Raw genomic sequence first — 22,202 nt, 5'->3', positions numbered from 1 at the left:
GACTGTTAAACCCGGCGAAGATTCAACACATTTGCTGTCATTCCCGTTGTGCACACACCGCTTAAAAAGGTGATTTCTCCTCTTCTGGCATATCGTGACAGGAGAACCATGTCAACTTTGGATGCGGTTTTCGTAGCGATAGTTTGTGTAATACCCTCGATATACATATCGTTGGAAAGCTTAGTTTATGGCCGTTCACGTGAGCACAATAACTTAATTTAATAAATTTGACCGAAACGACTGGTTCCGCTTTACAGGGTCACAAATGTCCGAACCTTCAATGTCATTTTTTTTATTTAGTTGCCCTTTGTTGTCACAAATAGTTTCAAAACTAGAAGTAGCCATGATTTCGAACATTTCTGGCCCTGCATCCTTAATACAAATTGAATGAATGAGTTTAGAAAGCAATAATTTTGAAGAAGAAACAGCTCTTTTACTCTGAAGTAACGTGATAAGTCAGAACAACAAGCGACTCAAGTGAATGCATTTGTGTGTTTCTGTATTTTCATAATTTTTAGGTGGTTTCAACTGGCCAGTCCCCGGCAACCACCTCTTCACTCTGGAGGCCACAGCCTACGCCCTGCTGGCCCTGGTGAAGGCCAAGGAGTTTGAGAAAGCAGCACCCATCGTGAAATGGCTGAAGTCACAGCAGAAATCTGGAGGGGGCTATGGATCCACACAGGTATAATGTGTTTTTCAGAATGACATGAATACTTTTTAATTATATATAGACAGTGTGTTTGGGTATCAGAGTAAAGAGACACACACACATGTTGGAAGAAATTCACATTCTTCCGCGTGTAGGTTAAGGGAGGAAGACGGACACCAAGTTTTGAGTTAATAAAAGGCGGTTTACTTATTTATTTATTTGTTTATTTAAAAGGGACAATGCACATCAATTAACATTCTTTGTTTACACTCAAAATGTAAATGTGCCAGAGTTAGCAAAAGAGCTAGTTTTCATCTGTAGTCCCTTGGCAGGTCAACACATCATCACAATACATTATAAAAAGAATACAGGAAAGATAGAGAGCAAATTAAGAGAGAGAGAAAAAAAAGATAGAATAGAAAGATAGAACTGGTTACAAGACAGAATTACAGCAATCACAATGGCTTGCTGGGGAAGGCGTTCCTCCAGCTCACGGTTTCAGCTTAGGTTTTATCCTTTGCTGTTATCAGTTACTGGCCTATAGGGGCCATTGCATACATTGTTGCTACCTGGGCTGATTCCCGGAGTTTCAGCGTTTCAGAGTTAGTGACATTCTGTTAGAGCACAATGTTAAAGAACTATTCTAAGACATATTATTCCTACACACACGCACTCTAATGTTGAAGATAACCAATTAAATTTGTGAAGAAAAAGGCATATTGTGTTATGCATAGTATATTTTGAGTGTTCCTTTATCTTGTTCCCCCACCTCACCTCTCTCTCTCTCACCCTCTCTGTATATATGTACAGCATACAGTAAGGATCTATGTATATACTGTATGTATTCTTATGATATTTAAGGATGCCTCTGCATATCCATCGGTGTGTTTGTGAGTGTGTGTGTGTGTGTGTGTGTGTGTGTGTACGTACATGCACATGTAAGCAAATTACCTCTATATCAGCATGATTGATGAACGTGTTGTGTTGTGTTCCCTCCCTCTCCCTCTCCTCCACCTCTCCAGGCCACCCTCATGGTGTACCAGGCCCTGGCGGTGTATCCATCACCCTGAAACCTTACTGTGTGTGTGTGTGTGTGTGTGTGTGTGTGTGTGTGTGTGTGTGTGTGTGTGTGTGTGTGTGTGAGTGTACATGCACATGTAAGCAAATTACCTCTATATCAGCATGATTGATGAACGTGTTGTGTTCCCTCCCTCTCCCTCTCCCTCTCCCCCACCTCTCCAGGCCACCCTGGCGGAGTATCCATCACCCTGAATCCTTACTGTGTGTGTGTGTGTGTGTGTGTGTGTGTGTGTGTTGTCTCCCTCTCCCCCACCTCTCCAGGCCACCCTCATGGTGTACCAGGCCCTGGTGGAGTATCCATCACCCTGAACCCTTACTGTGTTGTGTTGTGTTGTGTTCCCTCCCTCTCCTCCACCTCTCCAGGCCACCCTCATGGTGTACTAGGCCCTGGTGGAGTATCCATCACCCTGAACCCTTACTGTGTTGTGTTGTGTTGTGTTCCCTCCCTCTCCTCCACCTCTCCAGGCCACCCTCATGGTGTACTAGGCCCTGGCGGTGTATCCATCACCCTGAATCCTTACCTTGTTGTGTTGTGTTGTGTTCCCTCCCACTCCCTCTCCTCCACCTCTCCAGGCCACCCTCATGGTGTACCAGGCCCTGGCGGAGTACACTGCTCAGGGCAGGCAGCAGCAGACGGACACCTCCCTGGAGGTCACCCTCAACATGGCGGACCGGACAAGACCTCTCACTTGGACCTTCACACGGGCACGCGCTCTCAGGCGACACTCTGTCAAGGTGGCAATCCAGCTGTAGGCTACAACATGACACCATGGCAACATGAGGCTAATATTGTGATAGCAGGTCTAATTCGGTCCAGTTGTGGCACAGTTGAATACTGACTTCGCCCCACATTTAGTCATTCATTTTTTTTTAAGTATATTTTTTGGCTTTTATGCCTTTAATCAGATAGGACAGTATAGAGACAGACAGGAAGTGAGTGGGAGAGAGAGTTAGGGGTGGAATCCAGAAAAGGACCACGGGGCGGGAATCGAACCCGGGTCGTCGGCATGCGGTGCAGGTGCCCCAGCCAGTCGCGCCACGACTGGGTCCTCACATTTACTCAATGAATTTTATTTCAGCCTTGGTGTGTAAAGAGTAGTAAGATGATGCTGTAGGTATTCAATGCCCTGCAAGATTTTGCGTGGATTATTTATCCAGAAAACGTCAGAGTTGGTAGGGCTCTCATGAGATTTGACAGAATGGGTCAAGTTTTGACTGCACTGCTTTGCAGAATGTTTGGATGAAGCACGGTGACATACTGGTAGCTCAAAAGCAGTGGGAGACCCCACTGCACTGGATGTCAGGGCGCAGTTGGTTAAGTGTCTCTTAAGAAGACTAAAATTGTGCCTTTGTCATGGTCCATTCAGATGCATGTTTATCAGTGTTAATTCTGTTAGATTTATCTGCAGCCTTTGATACGGTTAACCATGACATTCTCCTTTCTACACTATATGAACTGGGAATTTCTGGGAAAGCTCTTGACTGGTTCAAGTCTTACCTTAAAGGGCGTTCTTTTAGCGTGTCTTGGCAGGGACAGATATCAAAGTCTCATGACCTCACTACAGGAGTCCCCCAAGGATCAGTATTAGGGCCCCTCCTTTTCTCTATTTACACCACTTCTTTAGGTGGGATTATTCGCTCTCATGGATTTGAATATCATTGCTATGCGGACGACACTCAACTTTTCCTATCCTTCCCACCTGAGGACTCTAGTGTTTCCCATCGGATCTCTGCATGCCTGAAAGACATTTCAATCTGGATGAAGGATCAGCACCTTCAGCTTAATCTTTCCAAAACTGAGCTCTTGGTGTTTCCAGCAAAAACAGCTATTCCCCAACAGATCAATATCCAGCTTGATTCACCCTCACTGACTCCAACCAGATCGGCACGTAACTTGGGTATCATAATTGATGACCAACTTACTTTCTCTGAGCATGTTGCCTCAATTGCAAAGTCATGTCGGTATACCCTGTACAACATTAGGAAGATCAGACCTTATCTGACACAAGATTCCACTCAGCTTCTTGTACAGGCAATGGTTATCTCCAAGCTGGACTACTGTAATTCTCTGTTAGCTGGCCTACCTGCTTGTGTTTTAAGACCACTACAGTTGATTCAGCATGCTCCACTGGCTCCCTATAGTAGCCAGAATTAAATTTAAATCTCTCACTCTGGCCTATAGGACACTGACTGGATCTGCTCCCAGCTACTTCAGTTCTTTAATCACGATGTACATTCCCAACCGCCCATTGCGATCTCCTGAGGAGCGTCTGTTATGTTGACCAACCATACATGCTAGGTCAAACTGTAGATCCTATTCTTCAGTGGTTCCGTGTTGGTGGAATGAGTTGCCCAGTGCTCTCCGTTCCAGCAACAGCTTTGGATCTTTTAAGAGGGGTCTTAAGGCATATTTATTTAATATGCACTTAGTCCTTTGAGTTTGTGATGTGTTATGGTTTGTATAATAGTATTGTTTTGTTATAATTTGTCTATTGATAGAATTTGAAATTTATTTTGCTATTGTCCTTAAATTTAGCCATACCATGCTTTAGTTATTATTATTATTATATATAATTAACTGAGTGACTTATTTGATTGCTATTCTCATTTCACTGTTTTATTTCTCATTAGGTTAGTGCTTAAAATTATTGTTTTACTGATAATATTACTATTCTCCCTAGTTTGTAATTGTTCACTGTTAATTTAATTTGTATTGTTATTTATTTGTATGTCGCTTTGGACAAAGGCGTCTGCTAAATAACCATAACCATAGCCATATAAAAGTCAGTATACTTTTTTCTACAATTTACATTTTATTTTTGTATACAATTTGGGCAGCCGTGGTGTACCGGTTAGGGCTTCGGGCTTGTAACCGGAGGGTTGCCGGTTCGATCCCTGACCAGTCCACCACGGCTGAAGTGCCCTTGAGCAAGACACCTAACCCCTCACTGCTCCCCGAGCGCCGCTGGTTGGGCAGGCAGCTCACTGCTCTGAGTTGTGTGATTCACCTCACTGTGTGTTCACTGTGTGCTGAGTGTTCACTAATTCGGTTAAATTGGGTTAAATGCAGAGAACTGAATTTCCCTCACGGGATCAATAAAGTACTATATATTATTCTATTATATTCAATTCTTCCGATCACTGATCTATACACAGCTCAGACTGGACGAAAACGTGACAGTAACTGCCAGAGGAAATGGACGAGGGTCTCTTTCGGTGAGTATTGACTGCTGAGCAACGCACTACAAATTATATAGCACACTACAAATTATACATTATACGATTTAAAAGCGACTTTAGATAATTTGGAGTTATGAGTTTGAATTATATCCTCCTGAGACCCGGGGAAAAAAAAGTTTTAATTTTGAGATTTTTTTTAGATGATTTAAGTATTTTGGTCTAAAGAAACATGCTGCAGCAAAAAAAAATCCAAAAATGTTCTTAGTTGCTGAGTTATCAGATGTCCTTTGCAAAGGACATCGGGACTATCCGAATGTCCTAATCCTATGGGAATAGTAATAGTATTGCATTAAAGTCAATGGAGTGTTAGGGTATGTGAGATATTACAGGCAAATAGGTGGCCAAGAAAGGCTTTGCTCCCCCTCAAGTGTTTTTAACATAGCTTTCAGAGATGGCTACTATAATGAAGTGTTGCCATAATGGCTGAATTAGCATTCAGACGGCCATAATAATGAGCCTGGCTCATCGGTGTTGCAGCCAGTCTGCATACATGGCACACTGTAGAGCTAGGTTTTAGGTTTGGAGGGGTTACTACACTCTCCCTTTAATGAACATGTGTTGAAGAAGTGCAATGGCTTGCTGTGAGGGCATCAGAGAGTATACACCATGATAGGGACTCTCATTATTTGACCTCTGACCCCTGTGCCAAAGACCCAAGAGACGAATGAAACGTTAGTGTTCAGGGCATCCTAGGATGGCAGAGGTACACTAAAGGGATGCTTGCTGGATAAATTGTAAATGTGAAAGCACTTTTAGGAGTGGCAAATAATCATTTACAGGTAAATAGAGTAATCAGTTACCCAAAATACAAATCGGGTAATGCACATTGAGGCAAATTCACCTACGATGTACTTATTTCTTAATAAACCTTAAAGTTCTAGCTTACACACTGCTTCTGGGGCTGTATTGTACCTTAAGGGATCCCCTTTTATCCTGTATCTCCTTTTATTTATTAGAAATAAGTAGAAAAGACCTTGTTGTCTCACTCAACCCTCTGCCTTCTAAAACGTAGAAATTGGTTAAAAAGCAGGGGTACTGAGTCCCGATGTCCACTACAGGGGACATTGAACAAAAGTTATGTTTTGAAGGTGTTAGAATTGTTGGATCTTTCTGAAATTTCTCTGAATTCAAGTTGAGACTGTCATTTTTATGACACAAATTGACTGTGTGCAATAAAACACATAATAATGACCAAAAATGGTCACTTACCTCTGTTGCTGCCATGAAATGAAAAAATTTCAATAGCCGCCATTTTGAAAATATAATGTGTGAAATCTGTTAACCCAACCAACCCACATAATTGTGGTATCACCAGAAAGCCCAGGATGTCCTCTTGAGAGTACAAAAGGATTTGAATAGTTGGCATGAATGGTATTTCATTTATAAGACTCAGACTGATGTCCCCTACAGAGGACAAAAATGAATGGCCGGGTCTCAGGAGGATATGGACATCAACAGTGTACACAGTCATACACAAATCATAAGGTGAAGAAGTTTCTCTGTTTTTTTTTTTTTTGTCAGGTGATAACAATGTACTACTCTATGCCGAGTGAACAGGAAGGGCCATGTCATAAATTTCAGCTGAATCTGACTTTCCAGGAACTACCTCAAGGTAATGTGTCTGTAAGGCTTTTTGAAACAACTAAGCACAATTTAATTGTGTCACTGTTTTGAAAAGTATGATTTATTTTGATGTGGCTTCATGCCTGCTTCTACTAGCTATAAGCCAATTTGTTGCTAATGCAAACAGCTGTCTAGCTCAAAACTCCTGAATTTGCTTCCAAATGAAAGTTGAACCATAAATAGACTCAACCTAACCCTAACACTCGGTTGTGTTTACCGCATCCCTTTACAATTCATGTGTAAAAATTAAATAAATGTGAATTGTGTTTCAAAGGTTCCCGTGAAGAGGCATCAGCGAACTATTTACTTACAATTGACATCTTGTACGTATTAGGCTTTTTTTCTCTAATTGCATAAAATGAATTAATTATTATGCTGATGATATTGTGTACTGTATGTATTTTGAGAACACTATCAAAATTATACTGTCCCTATGCTAGGTCTATGCTTTATGTATTTGCAAAATGTAGTTCAGTTTTATACAATTTTATCAGCAGAAACAAATGCTATAGTCACTGTGTGGGTCAAACATCCTTACCACTGTAAAAAATAGAATGGAGGATGGCCACCATGTTGATGACAATTTGGTTTCTCCATCAGGTACCAGTCCAATGACCGCGAATCCACCACTGCTATCTTGAATATTGGGATTCTGACAGGATATGTTATACATGCAGAAGATCTGAAGAAGGTGGGTGAATAAAATGATCACACCAGCTGATTACTCTTGAAATTAGCTGCTGTCACTTGCTGCAATCAGTATGTGTAAATCTGTATTCATACGACATTCATTTACGACAGGGAAACCACTAGGTCCCAGTCATCCCTCGGTGTAAACAAACCAGTTATGTGTTGAAATGTGTGTTGAAAAATGAAGTTGGAGGTGCAGAGGCGTTTGAATGTTGAAAAATGTTGAATGTTCATGACCTGTGTAGTTGGCCACAGGTAGAACATGGAAAATGGATGAGAAGTCCAGTTCACAAGGCAACATGGTCATTTATCTAAACGAGGTAACACTTTATTTGTTCACATTTTATTCAAAGCTGATGTACAGTATACAATGCATATAATGCATGATCAATGAAGTTAATGTTGTGGTATGCTGTATATGTTTTGTGGTTGACACTGTTTTCATTTAGCATAGATTTATACAGTTTAAAACACCACATTTATATTTAAGCTTAGCATTTGATGCTACACACTATGGGTTTTGTCTTTCCAAAATGACATGACGTTCATTGTCTGTTACAATGTATAATATGTATTGTATGATATTATATCTCTTAGGATGTTTCCTAGTCTTAGGAAGTCAAACTCGTTTGTAGGGAAAACTATGGACTTTGATACTTTTACAGTTTTCTTTTACATCTCCGTGTCTGACAGACTTGCTTTTGCTTGGTCTCTGTGCTTGAGTACAACTCAAAGTATTAAGATAATATAAGATAAGATATACTTTAATGTTTTAGTGTGAGCTCTCTCGATTCTCTACAGAGAAACAACTGGACTATATACTTCCACAATCTCTCTTTTTCTCTTTCATGTGACGGCCATCTCTATGTCCTTGGTTGCCAGGTCAATGATCAGAGGCCTGAGCGGATTACTTTTCGACTGCGCAGAGTGGTTAATGTGGATCTGTTGCAACCGGCAGGGGTCTCTGTGCGGGACTACAACTCCCATGGTCAGTGTGACTACAACTCCCATGGTCAGTGTGTGACTAGAACTCCCATGGTCAGTGTGACTAGAACTCCCATGGTCAGTGTGAGCTCTCCCACGTCTCTACAGAGAGACAAGTCGTTACAGATAATTCCACAGAGGTAAAATTAGAAGAACAGAAGCAAAAGAAGGAATTAAATAGCACAAGTGGAGTCGTTGCTTTTCACAGAGTGGTTAAGGTGGATCTGGATCAATGGTACCAAATTGGAGACTGGCTGCTGAAATTGTTAAGACAATGAGTGGGGGACTGAAATAGCATTCAGAATTGTGATACACACTTTGCATGTTGTGAAATTTGTGTGTTAGATTGAAATACAATATATTTGTGAAACGTACAAGACTTCTGAGCCTGTACGTCATCAAGTCAATGGATTCTTGCAAGCTCTCACACCTATGTTTTCTGCTTCTATTTTAAGTATTATTATTTTATTGACATAATTTTTGCTGCATATATTTATTTATACATATTTTATACTGCTATTTGAGTCTGTGAGCACTAATTTGAAAGGCTCTCAGTGAGCATCACTGTTACATCCAGGACCATTGAGCTGACTCATCAATGTTTGAGCTTAAAGGAGAATTCCGGTGTGATATTGACTTTAAATGTGTTGAAACATGATACCGAGTGTGAGCGATTGTCTCAGAGCTGATTTCGACCTGTCAGCTGTTCTCCGAAACCCGGCGGGAGCTTAGAAATAGTCAACCAGGTTTTTAACGTTTGTGCCTCGGGCATCGATCTGCCGTGCAAATAAATCACTGTTTTACACCATTAATGAGGCTCAAAGTAGCTCCACACTTTATTGGTAGACTTCTGAGGGCCCTGACATTTAAAACGAGACATCGAGAACTTTGAAAAAGCACTGGTTGTTTACTTACATGACTGTTTATTCAGGCAGTCACTTTCGAAAGTTTACCGGTCGCAGCCATCTTGAATTTAGTCACGTGACTGATTCATGACTAGTGCACGCATAGACATAGCGATTACGTGAACCAGTCACGAATCAGTCACGTGACTAGATTCAAGATGGCTGCTACCGCTAAACTTTCGAAAGTGACTGCCTGAATAAACAGTCATGTAAGTAAACAACCAGTGCTTTTTCAAAGTTCTCGATGTCTCGTTTTAAATGTCAGGGCCCTCAGAAGTCTACCAATAAAGTATGGAGCTACTTTGAGCCTCATTAATGGTGTAAAACAGTGATTTATTTGCACGGCAGTTCGATGCCCGAGGCACAAACGTTAAAAACCTGGTTGACTATTTCTAAGCTCCCGCCGGGTTTCGGAGAACAGCTGACAGGTCGAAAACAGCTCTGAGACAATCGCTCACACTCGGTATCATGTTTCAACACATTTAAAGTCAATATCACACCGGAATTCTCCTTTAAGGTTTTGTTTGTGGTGTTTAATTAACATATTGATTAGTTATTAAATTAGCTTTAGTTATATATACATTGCATTTTACCCATAACTGAAATTAGGGGCCTATATTTTTTGATGGTCTTCTTAACCTCCCTCCTACAAGTCTAACTAGAATCTGCTGACATTAAAGTACTGAATTCAAAACCAGATATTGTCCTGTTTTCAGAGGAGTGTTTGAAGTTCTACCATCCAGAGAAGGCAAATGGCACCCTTGGCTTGATCTGCCAGCAGCATGTCTGCAAGTGTGCAGCAGGTACACATGCAAATAAATTGTTACTAAATTTATCCTGAATGTGCGTAACATAAAACATGTTTGATGTTTGTGGAATTTCCCTGTTTACATCTACAAGTTTTACAAGCTGACACATTTTTTTCAACATCTGTATGTACTATACAATACAATACAATAGCTTATGGTACAGCTGTACATACTGTAACTTACTGTACATGTCACCATGGAACAGGTCTCATTTCCGAAGAAGTGCTTCCATACATAGAAATGTCTAGAACATTTAGCCTTTAGCGGCACATGCTGTCTACAGTGTGCTGTGCTGTGGTGGGGGCCACCATTTTGCACATGTCTAGTTGACTCAAAGATTGTCTAGTTACCAAGTAGAATCATAAAGGGATTAGCCAATGTGATGAAAATGACACGTAGTTCCGAAGAAGAAGATGGAAACTCTACATCATCTTTCCAACAGAGAGCTGTGGTGTGCAGATGAAGCAGGTGGCAGAGGATGTGTCCAGGCATGAGGTGGCCTGCAGGCTGTTCAGGGATTATGGTAAAAAAAAAAAAAAATCTGGGATTACAATATGCATCTGTGTAGACATGCAGGCTTACTTGACACACTTCCAGTGTGTCTTCCAGTCAAAACAAGAGACAATGTGTGATACACAATATTCAAACAAGACAAAACAAGTGAATTGGAAATGTTTTTGGTCGTGCAAATGACAAGATGATCTATTATGTTTGAGGATTTAGTGCAACTCTTGCAAAATAACATTGTGTGTAACTGTGTGGTGGTCAGAAAAATGTGTTTGCACTTACCTTACAGTTTACAAAGTCACTGTGGAGGCTGTGAATCTGTCCAGCTGGATCGACACCTATCACTTGAGAGTGAAACTGGTGGTCAAACCAGGTGAGGAACACCATGGAACAGCTACAGGGGGGGCCATTTGCCGATCCCACCCCATCCCTCTATCCCAATCAATTCCTGTTTCTCTTCACTGTCCTATTAACATAAAGGCAAAAGCCAAATATTGAAAGAATTGTCTTTAAACATGTAAATGACTAAGTATATATATATCATGCAAGTTTTTATGGATTTAAAAAAGTAAATTTCTATGTGACCTTGACATTTTGAATGGTAGTATACCACCGTATCATATCTCTAATGATTTTGTATTTTCATCTAGGCACAGATGACATTGTGGAGGAAGACATTCGCCAGTTTCTGTCTCTCCCTCAGTGTAGACAGGGGTTGGATCTGACCGAAGGCAAAACATACCTGATCATCGGCCGTTTGCCTGATCTCATGAAGGTCAATGAAAGGTAAATGAATAGTCTGAGACAGAATTGTAAAATGTGAGGGGGCGCTGTGACCAAACCGTTTGAATTTTATAAACTGCAAAAAATCAGCCCGGCGCTCAGGTGGATATAGGCTAGTTCATATAAGGTGCTCTTGGGGTAGGGAATTTTCAATGGAGCAAAAAAAAAAGCAGTTGCCCTGAAGAAGACCTTTGGTCGAAACCTGTTGGCTTGTAAGCTTTTAATATGAATTAAGCCATACTCAATAAAGGCTTTTTAACTCTTCCTTTTTTCCTTTTGATTTTGAGTGCCTTGGACCTGCTTTTTTTTGGCTCGTTTAAATGTTAAATTGCTCAGCGAGTCACTCTGGTAATCGGTAATGATGCCCCTATATCCTTGGAGTCGAGCTGCACCAATCACATTAGTGTATCTGATATACGTAGTCAATCGCATCAGTGTATCTAATATAGGCGGATCAGAAGCGAGCTAAACAGGTGAAGATAGCGCTGCAATATTGAATTCGGAATCAATCGGTAAACATTGGTCGTAGTGTTATCCAATTGCGTCCAAGTCCAGAATCAGTCTGTGCTGATACCGCTACTGCTACACGTACTGTACACACACACACACACGTGACGTCAACGCAGCGACGCCGCTCACATGTACACTACACACACATACTGTACACACACACATGTGTGACGTCAACGCAGCGGTAGCGGTAGTAGTACTCACACTGGGCAATTTGAACACAAGTTCGGTTTGTTTGACCAGTGTGATCGTTTCGTTCCATACCGGAGTACAGTACGCTAGTACGCTTGGAGGAGGTGGACTCTGGTACGGTACGCATGTAAGCACAGGACGTCATTAATGACGAAATAAACAATAACGTTCCAATTAACAATCACACGTTGCATAAAGATTCTAGAACACAGCAACTCAATCGCACCCAAGTACGGTTTGATATATGCAGTGTGAGCGCAGACCAGGGACCAGAGGCAACCGTGCTCCAGTACGGTATGGGTGAAACGTACCTAGTGTGAGTACGCCTTAAGTGTTATTTAAATAAACTCCTGGTGTACTGACTTTCCAATGCCTCATTTTACGAGTACAGACCTCATTTGTACTACTGTAGAAGTTTGGTACCATTCCGGGTATTAGTGGGGTCATTTCTGATATTTGCTGTCTTACTCCACAGGTACCAGTACGTGCTGAGCAAACACACCTGGATTGAGTACTGGCCAACAGAGAGTGAGGGAGAAACCTCTGAGTTCAAGTCCAAGTATATGGCCATTGAGCAGTTTTCTAATGAACTCAGGCATATCGGATGTCAGTTGTAACAATTGTATATATAAACCATGTAAAGAAAGGTTGTAGTGCTGACTTTTGTTGTTCCTAAATCAGTAATTTTCCATAACATAAGATTTGAATTGCCTTTGGAGCTGTGTTAATTGTGGTGAAGATTAAATAAGCAAGTTCTGTAATTAAGGACCTGTAACTTTACTTACTTTGAAGGTGTTAGTAAAGTGTATTTCTAAAACTGATAGTTCTGTTCCCTGATTATGATTGGCTGAATCACGTTCGATGCCGGTGTAAAACCCAACACAAACATACACCTTGACTGCATTTCATTCTATAGTAATGCGCTACACAAAGTTACAGTAGCTGCGTCTCCATGTCGCATGGCAACAATTCAGATAGAGGAAATATATTTATTGGCGGAATAATGATTATCTATGAATACATTTTTATGAAATCTTGACATACGTAGAAACAGTTTTAGAGAAGCAATAACCCACTCAAATCCGTAGTTTGCACTGATTTTAGAACAGCTAAGGGTGTGTCATGCCTAGCAACGCTCCTTAGAGCTCTCGGGGCTTATTGCTTAACTCACCTTCACCTCCACCACCATTACAATGTTTGAGTAATCAAACAATCTCTACTACCACTGCAACAGCAGAGAGGTAAGCGAACCAAGAAAACATTAGCTTCTCTCCGGCAGCTTGGGGTCTGTAACACTGCAGACACATTCAGCCTCTAGGCTGTGTGGATCAGGCATTGTGGCCTCCCCTACTCCAGAATCCAGTATGTGGCACATATTCCCGCATCTAACTCGCCCCACCCCCTGTTCTCGTATTCATGTCCTCATAAAATCCCACCCTAAAAAAACACCAGCATAAGGGAGAGGTATACATTTCCACGTCAGTGTGCCCATCCAGAACACATCCTCATTCCAGACCCTTCAGGAGACAGAAGTCTCTGACCAGCTGATGATGAACCTCGACAGCATGTGTGTGGAGTGGACCTATCTCCTCGCACTTTCACACTGGCAGAATTCCAAATATTTCACCGGAATCTATACATTGGGAGCTCTCTGATTATCGCATCACTCGGTAAAAAATTAAGGCAGTCAGCCTACCTTACATTGACAGACTTTGACAAGATTTGGGACATTTTAGTCTTTTAACTAATGCCCCTCATTCAAGCTTTACTCGAAAGACTACAATCTTCCAAGAATCTTTCCCAAATCTTGTCAAAGTCTGTCAGTGTAAGGTAGGCTTTAGCTGCATGCTGTGAGTGTGTTTGTTTAGAAGGAATCTGATATTGGCCACTTTTGATTAAAACATTGTGACTGGAGTATTTTTTCACTTGCCTTCCTGGTGACCCTAACCTACCCTGGAAATCCAGAGTTCTCGTGAGAACACAATTTGAATTGTGTCTGCAAGATACTCTGGCCACGAGCAATGATAAAAGTTACGTTTACCCCAACCATCGGGGGTAACAATGAAACTGGTGTATTGGATATACGTAGGTGGGCCAAAGGCGAGCTAAACTGATGACGACAACGCTGCATCGTTCAAACTACACATTGGTCGAAGTGTTATCCAATTGCGTCGAAGTCCGGAATCAGTCAGAGTAAACATTGGTCTACTGTTATCCAAATGCACGCTTGGTGCCTCCCCTCGAGTTGGGCCATTACATTATTCATGGGCAGACCCTTAATCTGAAAGATTACAAGATCTGGTTTACAACCAGGCTAGGTGACACCATTGTGAATTTAAGACTAGGGCTGTGTCTGAAACATCAGTACGCACGCTGGGCAGTGTGCATTTTCCGGAAGTTACGTCAAAATAGACTGTCCGAAAGTCAAGCGCTCTCACTAGTTGGGTACTTCGTTTGGCGTGATTTCCAAGCGTGCATCGATGCATCTTTTTTGCCCTCAGGTATCCCATAATCCATTGCGCAGCACAGGTCAAGCTCCACACGTCATGCAAATTGTCAACACACCCCCCTCCCCGAGTCAGGTGACGCCAACTAGTTAGTGCTGTCCAAATGTAGGTAGGGACGCATACTGAGAAGCAAGCTAAACTAAGACGCTACTGGTAAGAAGGTGCTATCCAGCGTTCACGCTTGACTTCTGGACACAGCCTAGATCTATCGATAAATGTGAATCTTGTGTTGAGATCACTTCCTGTTCCAACATGACTGTGCACCAGTGCACAAAACAAGGCCCATAAAGACCTTGATGGCATAATTTGATGTGGATGAACTTGACTGGCCTGCACAAAGTCCTGACCTCAACCCAATAGAACACCTTTGGGATGAATTAGAGCAGAGACAGAGAACCCAGTTTCTTCGTCCAACATCAGTGTTTAACCTCACAAATGCGCTTTTGAAAGAAAGGTAAAAAATTCCCATAAAAACACTCATAAACTTTGTGGAAAGCCTTCCCAAAAGAGTTGAAGTTGTTATAGCTACAAAGGGTGGACCGACATATTAAACCCTATGGATTAAGAATAGGATTTGACTGAAGTTCATACAGTATGTGGGTCAAGGATAGTGAGCCATAGCCTGATAACCATCGACTTGAAAGTCTCTGCGAGACTTTAGTCTGACCAAGAGCCTGTGCTAACACGGTTTCTCCAAGCGCTGGTTGACCCGCCTCCTTTAAGTGCCTTGATTTGCTACTGGTCGATGTCAGAAAGCGGTTTACCGGGTTTAAACCAATAACAACACTCTTTCCTCTGCCTTGAACACGCCTCTACCCAGAGCCGTTGGAGCTGCTCAAAGTTGATTGGTTCTCGACCAAAGGGGGCAGTTCCGCAGATTTGGGGAATTCAGAAATCTTTTCCGATTAGCAGTTGACCAGACCAGCGACAGCAACGCCGAAGGTGTTACGTCACTGGGAGGGCGTGCCAGGCTAAGTGAGCCACTACTTTTGCCAATATAGTGTGTACAGTACATACATGTAGGATTTACATTGTGTCTGTGATCAGTAAAGCTTGTGTCCTTGAGAAACACTGTCTTAAATGTAACACAGGGAGAGACCGTAAGCAAGCACCCACCCAAACAAAAGCCATGGCAGTAATGTCCATAACCACGGGGATGCATGTCAGTGGCAATGTGCCAAAACAGTGTACATCTTCACTCTCATATTAATTTTGTCAAACAAATAATAATAAAAAAAACATTCAAAATAGTTATCTCTTATTGTTTTAATTGTATTTGCCAAATTCCATCTGGTCAATGCATATACAGACATTGTGATTTATTTTTTTCCAGTGTGAAAATTAATACAATACGTCTGAAACTCTCATTCTCAACCCGGTTAATTATACAAACAATACAGACATCTGCTTTGGGCTGCACAAGCCATTTACACAGTAGAAATGCATTTTTTAATGTAATATTGTAGACAGACATTTCCATGTTTTCTCTCTGAATGTAAAAAAATAAAAAATACTCAAAACTAGGAAGATGCATTATATGCCACAGCCGAAGGTCATGACCTCGTGGACAAGGCCTGTGATGCCAGCGAAAACGTCCCCGTACTCTGAGGTCTGCCCCTCCTGTTCAGTCGGCCAGTACTCCAACCAGGTGGCATGGCCAAGCATGTACCTAAAACTACAAACACAGACATACACAGACACGTGTCAAAATCGAATATGGATCGAATGATTAGCCTAATTCATGCTAGCCTTTAGTTTCAAATAGCTCCCTCTGCCAAGGATTGGTTTGTTTGTTTGTCTCTCTGTTTGTTCGCAAGATAACTCAGAAAGTTATGGATGGATTTTGATTACATTTTCAAGGAGGAAACGATCAAATTTTGGGAGTGATCCGTATCACTGTCTGGATGCAGGAGGCGGTTACAGATTGTGTTCGCTTGGCGGAGGTTTGCGCTCTGAGTGCTTTTCCAGTTTCAAATGTTGTGCTTCTTTGTCCTCTATGTTATTGGATGTTTGGTGTTGTTTTACTGTTTTATGGTTGTCTGCTTAATATGACATATTGCCCACATGAGTGCAAGACAAATTCCTTTCAGGGCAATAAGGCGGCGATCACATTAGCCAGTGGCAAGAGGCAAGAGGCAGACCATAATAATCCAAAACATTCTAAGTTATGCACTGGTCAACGTTGTTACTAGAGGTGGTTTTTAATTCATCTTAGTAACTAGACAATCTTTGTTCTTAGACGAATCTGATTGATCCAAATACCTGAACATTCTAAAACTGACATTGATGAGTCAAGTGTTGCGCTTCAAAGTTGAACCAAGTTTGTTCAACGCAAACATTACGCCAGCGTTGTCACCGTTCTGCTGCCGAAACATAGAGAACTAGAAAAGCACTTGGAGAGTGCAGACCTCCGCCTGCATTGTTCTTCCTAGGATGTCACACATTTGAACCTAAACTATTCAGATCGCCACCACGTGGCCATACCATGCCATTACACCACTAAGCTAAATACATAAACGCCTCCGGAATCCCGACGGAATTACGGATCACTCCCAAAATGTAAACGTTTCTTCCTTGGGTCATGTCCGACCTTCCCTGAAAATCTCATCAAAATACATCCATAACTCCCCGATGAAAACATATACTGTACCCTCCTTGGCGGAAACCTGCCGCTTGCCGCTGGCTAATGTCCCTGCCTAAGGGTTTCATCCATTCATCATGATTTTTATACATAGTAGTGCAACTGCGTGCGTGGCAGAGTTGGGTTTCCTCACCTGCCCTCGAGTAGCACCACGTCATCCCTGTGGCCCATGATCAGGTAGCTCTTCCCCTGCTGCAGGTTCACCTGAGTCCGGCAGTTAGGATGGGCAACGAACTCACGCGTGTGGCCCTCCACACCAAAGTCAGTACCTGGGAGAGACAGGACAGAGGGTTAGAACTCCTTTATTCAATCATTATCTCACAGGGAGGGGACAGAGAGAGAGAGAGAGAGAGAGAGAGAGGACAGAGGGTTAGAACTCCTTTATTCAACCATTATCTCACAGAGAGAGAGAGAGAGAAAGAGAGAGAGAGAGAGAGAGAGAGAGAGAGGAACTCTGCAGTGAATTAAAGGGATAGTTCGGGTTTTAAGACACAAAGTTATATGGGTTCCCTGTCAGCAACGTTGTGCATCAGCACTGACTTACCCCGCAACAGCGTCCTGTGAGCCGAGATCCAGCCGGTTTTTGATGCTGAAGAAAGTAGTCCGGCAAGTTTCTGGGGTCACGAAAGTAAAGTGTTTTTCTTCTCAAAACCATATGCGTTCAAAAGAGTGATATATTTGCACCACAAAAACGTTGTCCAGGAAAAATTCAAACCTCGTTATCACTTACTTATTTTTCGCGATTCCTATCACTGCGCGCTACTGACAGCTGGACAACGTTTTTGTGGTGCAAATATATCACTCTGTTGAACGCATATGGTTTTGAGAAGAAAAACACTTTACTTTCGTGACCCCAGAAACTTGCCGGACTACTTTCTTCAGCATCAAAAACGATCAAAAACCGGCTGGATCTCGGCTCACAGGACGCTGTCGGGGGGTAAGTCAGTGCTGATGCACAACGTTGCCGACAGGGAACCCATATAACTTTGTGTCTTAAAACCCGAACTATCCCTTTAAGCAATATTTATATAGCACTATGAAAAATGAATATCACTAAAGGCATTTCACAACTTGAACTTGAAAACTAAAAAAAATGCTGATCAGCTGATTCATAGTAAAACTGCCTGGATTTCTCAGCCATAATGATGCAGAAATGTGAGTAAGATCCTGCCAAAAATGTGCTTTTTTAAAGCTGTGCACAAACAATTATGCAGTCAACATTACAGTAAATCAGCTAAAAAATATATAGATTGATTGATAGTCTATGAATCAAATCTATATCATTATATATTTAAAATATACAATAAAAATACAAAACATTCTTAATGCTTGGCTATACACAGGATATTGGGTATTTGCAACATGCATGTCTTATTATGACAACTGGAAAATACACTCCACCTAGCCTACAGAGTCATTTTGTCAGTTGTCAGTTGTAGCATTTAATTCACACATTCAAATGAATTCTAACACACGAGCTGGGTGTATTATTGATGCAATATTGTAATATTGGTATATTTCTGGGATGAAACTGCTCTGATCTTTCTAGAGTTACTTTAATACCATGGAGGTATTAAGTCTAGAATGGCTAGAGGCTAGGCTAATAAATCTCTCATTCGTCTTTTTATCTATCCTCCCTTCCTTCCTCGGTCCTCATTCCCACTGATTTAGATAAAGAATGATGGGGCGGCAACAATGGGATGGTTTATCCAGTGTTAGTTATAGATCAGTGGGAACAAGCCTGGAGGACCGAGGAGAGAGGTTGAGAAGGGGCCATAGTCAACACTATATTGAACACTGGAGCTCGGATCCACGGACACAGACTTTGTGCACTGAGCTGGTTCTAAATGCTCCAGGCGGCATCATACTTGAAAATGGCGTATGCTAACATGCCGAAGCTAATCTGCAGGGACCCCTTGGTTATGCCCTCTTGGTTAATACGGACTTTGAGTGTCCTCTAGTGGCTAGTACGAAAACCTTTGAAGACACAGCAACTGAGATCAAGGTAAAATGCAGGAGCAGATAAGAATCGCTGATGAAGTTTAAAACTGCTAAACTCTATATAGTGGCTAAGCTAGTGACAGGGCTATTGGCCCATTATGTTCATTCTAGTCCGAAAACAAAAAGAAGACTGTTTTAAAAATACAGACTGTCAATCCAATGCTAATGTCAGAGTGCCCACGGGTATGTTTTTGTAGGTTTTCCCCAACAAAAACCATAGGCTGTATTGACACTGCACATGTTCTAAAGTAAAGAAAGCAGATAAAAGATCTTAAGTAATTGTTGCAAATATTTAAAGGCACAATGCAAGATTTTCACCTTAATATAACATTTTCGGAGCCAATTTGATGATAAACGATTTTGTTAGAGGCGAATCATTCACCTAGCATAGCTATACATCATAGACAAGTCACTATACTGAGAAAATCACCCATGCAACTTCCAAGAACGGCGGCCAGACAAATCTCATGAGAATCGTGAAACATTACCTAGTAAGTTGTTATAACTCTTTGGAGATAGTTGTACCTATTGCTAATCCTTTACCTCCTCAACAAAAGCATTTGCATTGTGTACAACAGGGATAAGTCGCGAAAAGTTTGCTATTTACAACAGCAGAGTAACATACATTGCGACTCTAGAAAGACTATGTAGTCGCCAAAAACACCTGAACCTCCATAGTGTATCTTTAAGGCATTTTGATAATATTTAATTTGCAAATATGCATGACATGATTTAAAGCTTTAACACCCCTGCATACCTTCTTTAACGACCTGGTTGACCTTCATGTGGTAGGTGTCTGTGTGGGTAGTCAGGTCCATTTTCTCCACTGTGACTTTGTACACTGAGGAAAACAACAGCATGAGTCAGTCAAACTTTATATGATTCTCGCATATGGACACACACACACACACACACACACACACACACACAGACACACACACACACACACACACACACAAATGGAAGATGTATTCACCATAGTCCACGCCTGGTTCACAAGCTTTCTCAGCTCTGTTGTCGTTACTCACAGCTCCTGTCTTCATAGCACAGCAACTTTCTGTGAGACAACATCAACAAACACATGTTTGTTAGCTGTCACTAACACACACACACACACACACACACACACACACAAACGAATGAAAACAAACAAGCATACTGTAAGTGAATAAAGAGTAAGTTAAATGAAAAAAAAAAACTTGGAACAGTCCAAATAGGCATTTTGTTACAGAACTTTCAGTCAGCCAGCATGCCAGTTGACAGCTTCACGTCCAACCTGCTCAGCTTCCCCCCTCGCTTATGGTAAGTTTGAACTGAATTATTAAAAATATACCTGCTGTTGATTGTGCACTTGGTTGCTAAACAGTATACTGGCGGCGTGGCGGGGTGGCGGGATGAATGAAAAGGGAAGCTCTTCAATTCATTCACTCTCTTCTTCTCTCTCTTGGCTCTGGGCAAGAGTTCACTCTGATCTCTTGTCCACTCTCTCTCTCTCTCTCTCTCTCTCCCCCTTTCCCTCTCTCTCTCTCTCTTTTCTCTTTGTTTCTTTATGGTTTGTTATTTTCTTTATTTGATGCATTATTTTATCTGGTGTATTTAACATTGTAACTTGGTAACTTGTTAAAGTTTAAGTTCAAGTTTACTGTTTGTTATGAGGTTAAGTTTCCTTTCTCCTTTTGTTCCTTTGTTTAAGGATAATTACTGATTACTTTACTTTTACATTGAAAGGCTCAATGCCTAATAAATGGTTAATTTTTCCCACCAGTTTGCATATCTCTAAAGTCTAGTGTGCCATTCCATACTCTGCCATAGTTAACAAACTAGTTATTTGTATTTATTAGAGGTACAATATTCATCTTATGGCGTCAGATAAATCGTGGTTTTTCTCCTAATAACATTACCATTTAACTCCACATGGCTACTGATCCATTGTTCTTCACGCATGTAATGGGAGAACGTCCGACGTGTTTTAGTGGCGCGTTTACAAGAGCATGCTATGGGAACAGGGTAACTAGAGTGTGGACATGTCTATGGGAACAGGGTAACGAGAGTGTGGACATCTCTATGGGAACAGGGTAATTAGAATATGGGCATGGTCATATGGGAACAGGGTAATTAGAATATGGGCATGGTCATATGGGAACAGGGTACTTAGAATATGGACATGGTCATATGGGAACAGGGTAATTAGAATATGGACATGGTCATATGGGGAACAGGGTAACTAGAGTGTGGACATGTCTATGGGAACAGGGTAACTAGAGCATGGGCATCTCTATGGGAACAGGGTAACTAGAGTTTGGGCATGTCTATGGGAACAGGGTAACGCTAGTTACGAATGTAACTGTGGTTATGTGAGTAGTGGATGACCGCCAGGGCAGTCTCTTATAGTGGATATATCTCTGTTGCGCCAGCCACAGACCGAGAGTTGTATACCAAAAGCGTCACTCCGTGACACGGCGTGTGACGACACAGAGAGTATATTAGCTCTCGTCACACGTCAGTCTTCCTCAGGTAACTGGTCTCTTCTCGCATACTCCGAGTGACCAGAAACCCTGGCGGTCATCCACTACTCACATAACCACAGTTACATTCGTAACTAGCGTTATGTTTCGTAGTTCCTGACCGCCAGGGCAGTCTCTTATAGTGGATGAAGAATACCACAACGTCACGAGGAGTGACTCAGATTGAACCCACATCCGCTGAAGACAGCACCGCGGAAGCTAGGCAGGGTGTAGATGCCACATTAACATTGTAGAAGCGGCTAAAGGTGCATGGGGACGACCATGTTGCGGCCGCACAAATGTCTGACAAAGGGATCCCCCTGAGGGCTGCCCAGGAAGCTGCCACGCCCCTGACTGAATGCCCTGTCACAGGTGCCGGCAATGCACGATTAACATGCTTGTAGGCTGACTCTATCACCTCAATGAACCAGTGCGAGAGCCTCTGTTTAGAGAGTGGCATTCCTCGCTTGGCCTCAGAAAAACAAACAAACAGCTGGTCTGAGTGGCGAATCTCAGCAGTAGCGGTAACATAACACCTCAGCGCTCTAACAGGGCACAGCAGGAGCTGTCTAGGGTC

General features: G+C 41.9%; 2 protein-coding genes across 2 annotated transcripts in view; one reads left to right on the top strand and one right to left on the bottom strand.

Annotated features, from left to right (window-relative positions):
* LOC134077177 (complement C3-like) overlaps nucleotides 1-12,776 on the top strand; it is a 29,209-nt gene extending 16,433 nt beyond the window's left edge. Inside the window, exons 27-39 of the mRNA XM_062532612.1 lie at nucleotides 519-682; nucleotides 2,303-2,464; nucleotides 4,886-4,945; nucleotides 6,491-6,581; nucleotides 6,867-6,915; nucleotides 7,193-7,283; nucleotides 7,528-7,602; nucleotides 8,165-8,294; nucleotides 9,888-9,974; nucleotides 10,423-10,503; nucleotides 10,777-10,860; nucleotides 11,138-11,273; nucleotides 12,448-12,776. Coding sequence (XP_062388596.1) covers nucleotides 519-682; nucleotides 2,303-2,464; nucleotides 4,886-4,945; nucleotides 6,491-6,581; nucleotides 6,867-6,915; nucleotides 7,193-7,283; nucleotides 7,528-7,602; nucleotides 8,165-8,294; nucleotides 9,888-9,974; nucleotides 10,423-10,503; nucleotides 10,777-10,860; nucleotides 11,138-11,273; nucleotides 12,448-12,589 — 1,352 coding nt within the window. The 3' untranslated portion in view covers nucleotides 12,590-12,776. The remainder of the gene's footprint in view (nucleotides 1-518; nucleotides 683-2,302; nucleotides 2,465-4,885; nucleotides 4,946-6,490; nucleotides 6,582-6,866; nucleotides 6,916-7,192; nucleotides 7,284-7,527; nucleotides 7,603-8,164; nucleotides 8,295-9,887; nucleotides 9,975-10,422; nucleotides 10,504-10,776; nucleotides 10,861-11,137; nucleotides 11,274-12,447) is intronic.
* A 2,954-nt stretch (nucleotides 12,777-15,730) lies between these two features.
* LOC134084461 (complement C3-like) overlaps nucleotides 15,731-22,202 on the bottom strand; it is a 35,171-nt gene continuing 28,699 nt past the window's right edge. The window contains exons 38-41 of the mRNA XM_062539877.1: nucleotides 20,098-20,178; nucleotides 19,879-19,962; nucleotides 17,254-17,389; nucleotides 15,731-16,154 (exon numbers count right to left, since the gene is read on the bottom strand). Coding sequence (XP_062395861.1) covers nucleotides 16,013-16,154; nucleotides 17,254-17,389; nucleotides 19,879-19,962; nucleotides 20,098-20,178 — 443 coding nt within the window. The 3' untranslated portion in view covers nucleotides 15,731-16,012. The remainder of the gene's footprint in view (nucleotides 16,155-17,253; nucleotides 17,390-19,878; nucleotides 19,963-20,097; nucleotides 20,179-22,202) is intronic.

The sequence above is a fragment of the Sardina pilchardus genome, chromosome 1, assembly GCF_963854185.1.
Source record: "Sardina pilchardus chromosome 1, fSarPil1.1, whole genome shotgun sequence".
In the NCBI taxonomy this organism is placed as follows: Eukaryota; Metazoa; Chordata; class Actinopteri; order Clupeiformes; family Clupeidae; genus Sardina; species Sardina pilchardus.
This window is presented reverse-complemented; position numbering and strand designations above follow the sequence as displayed.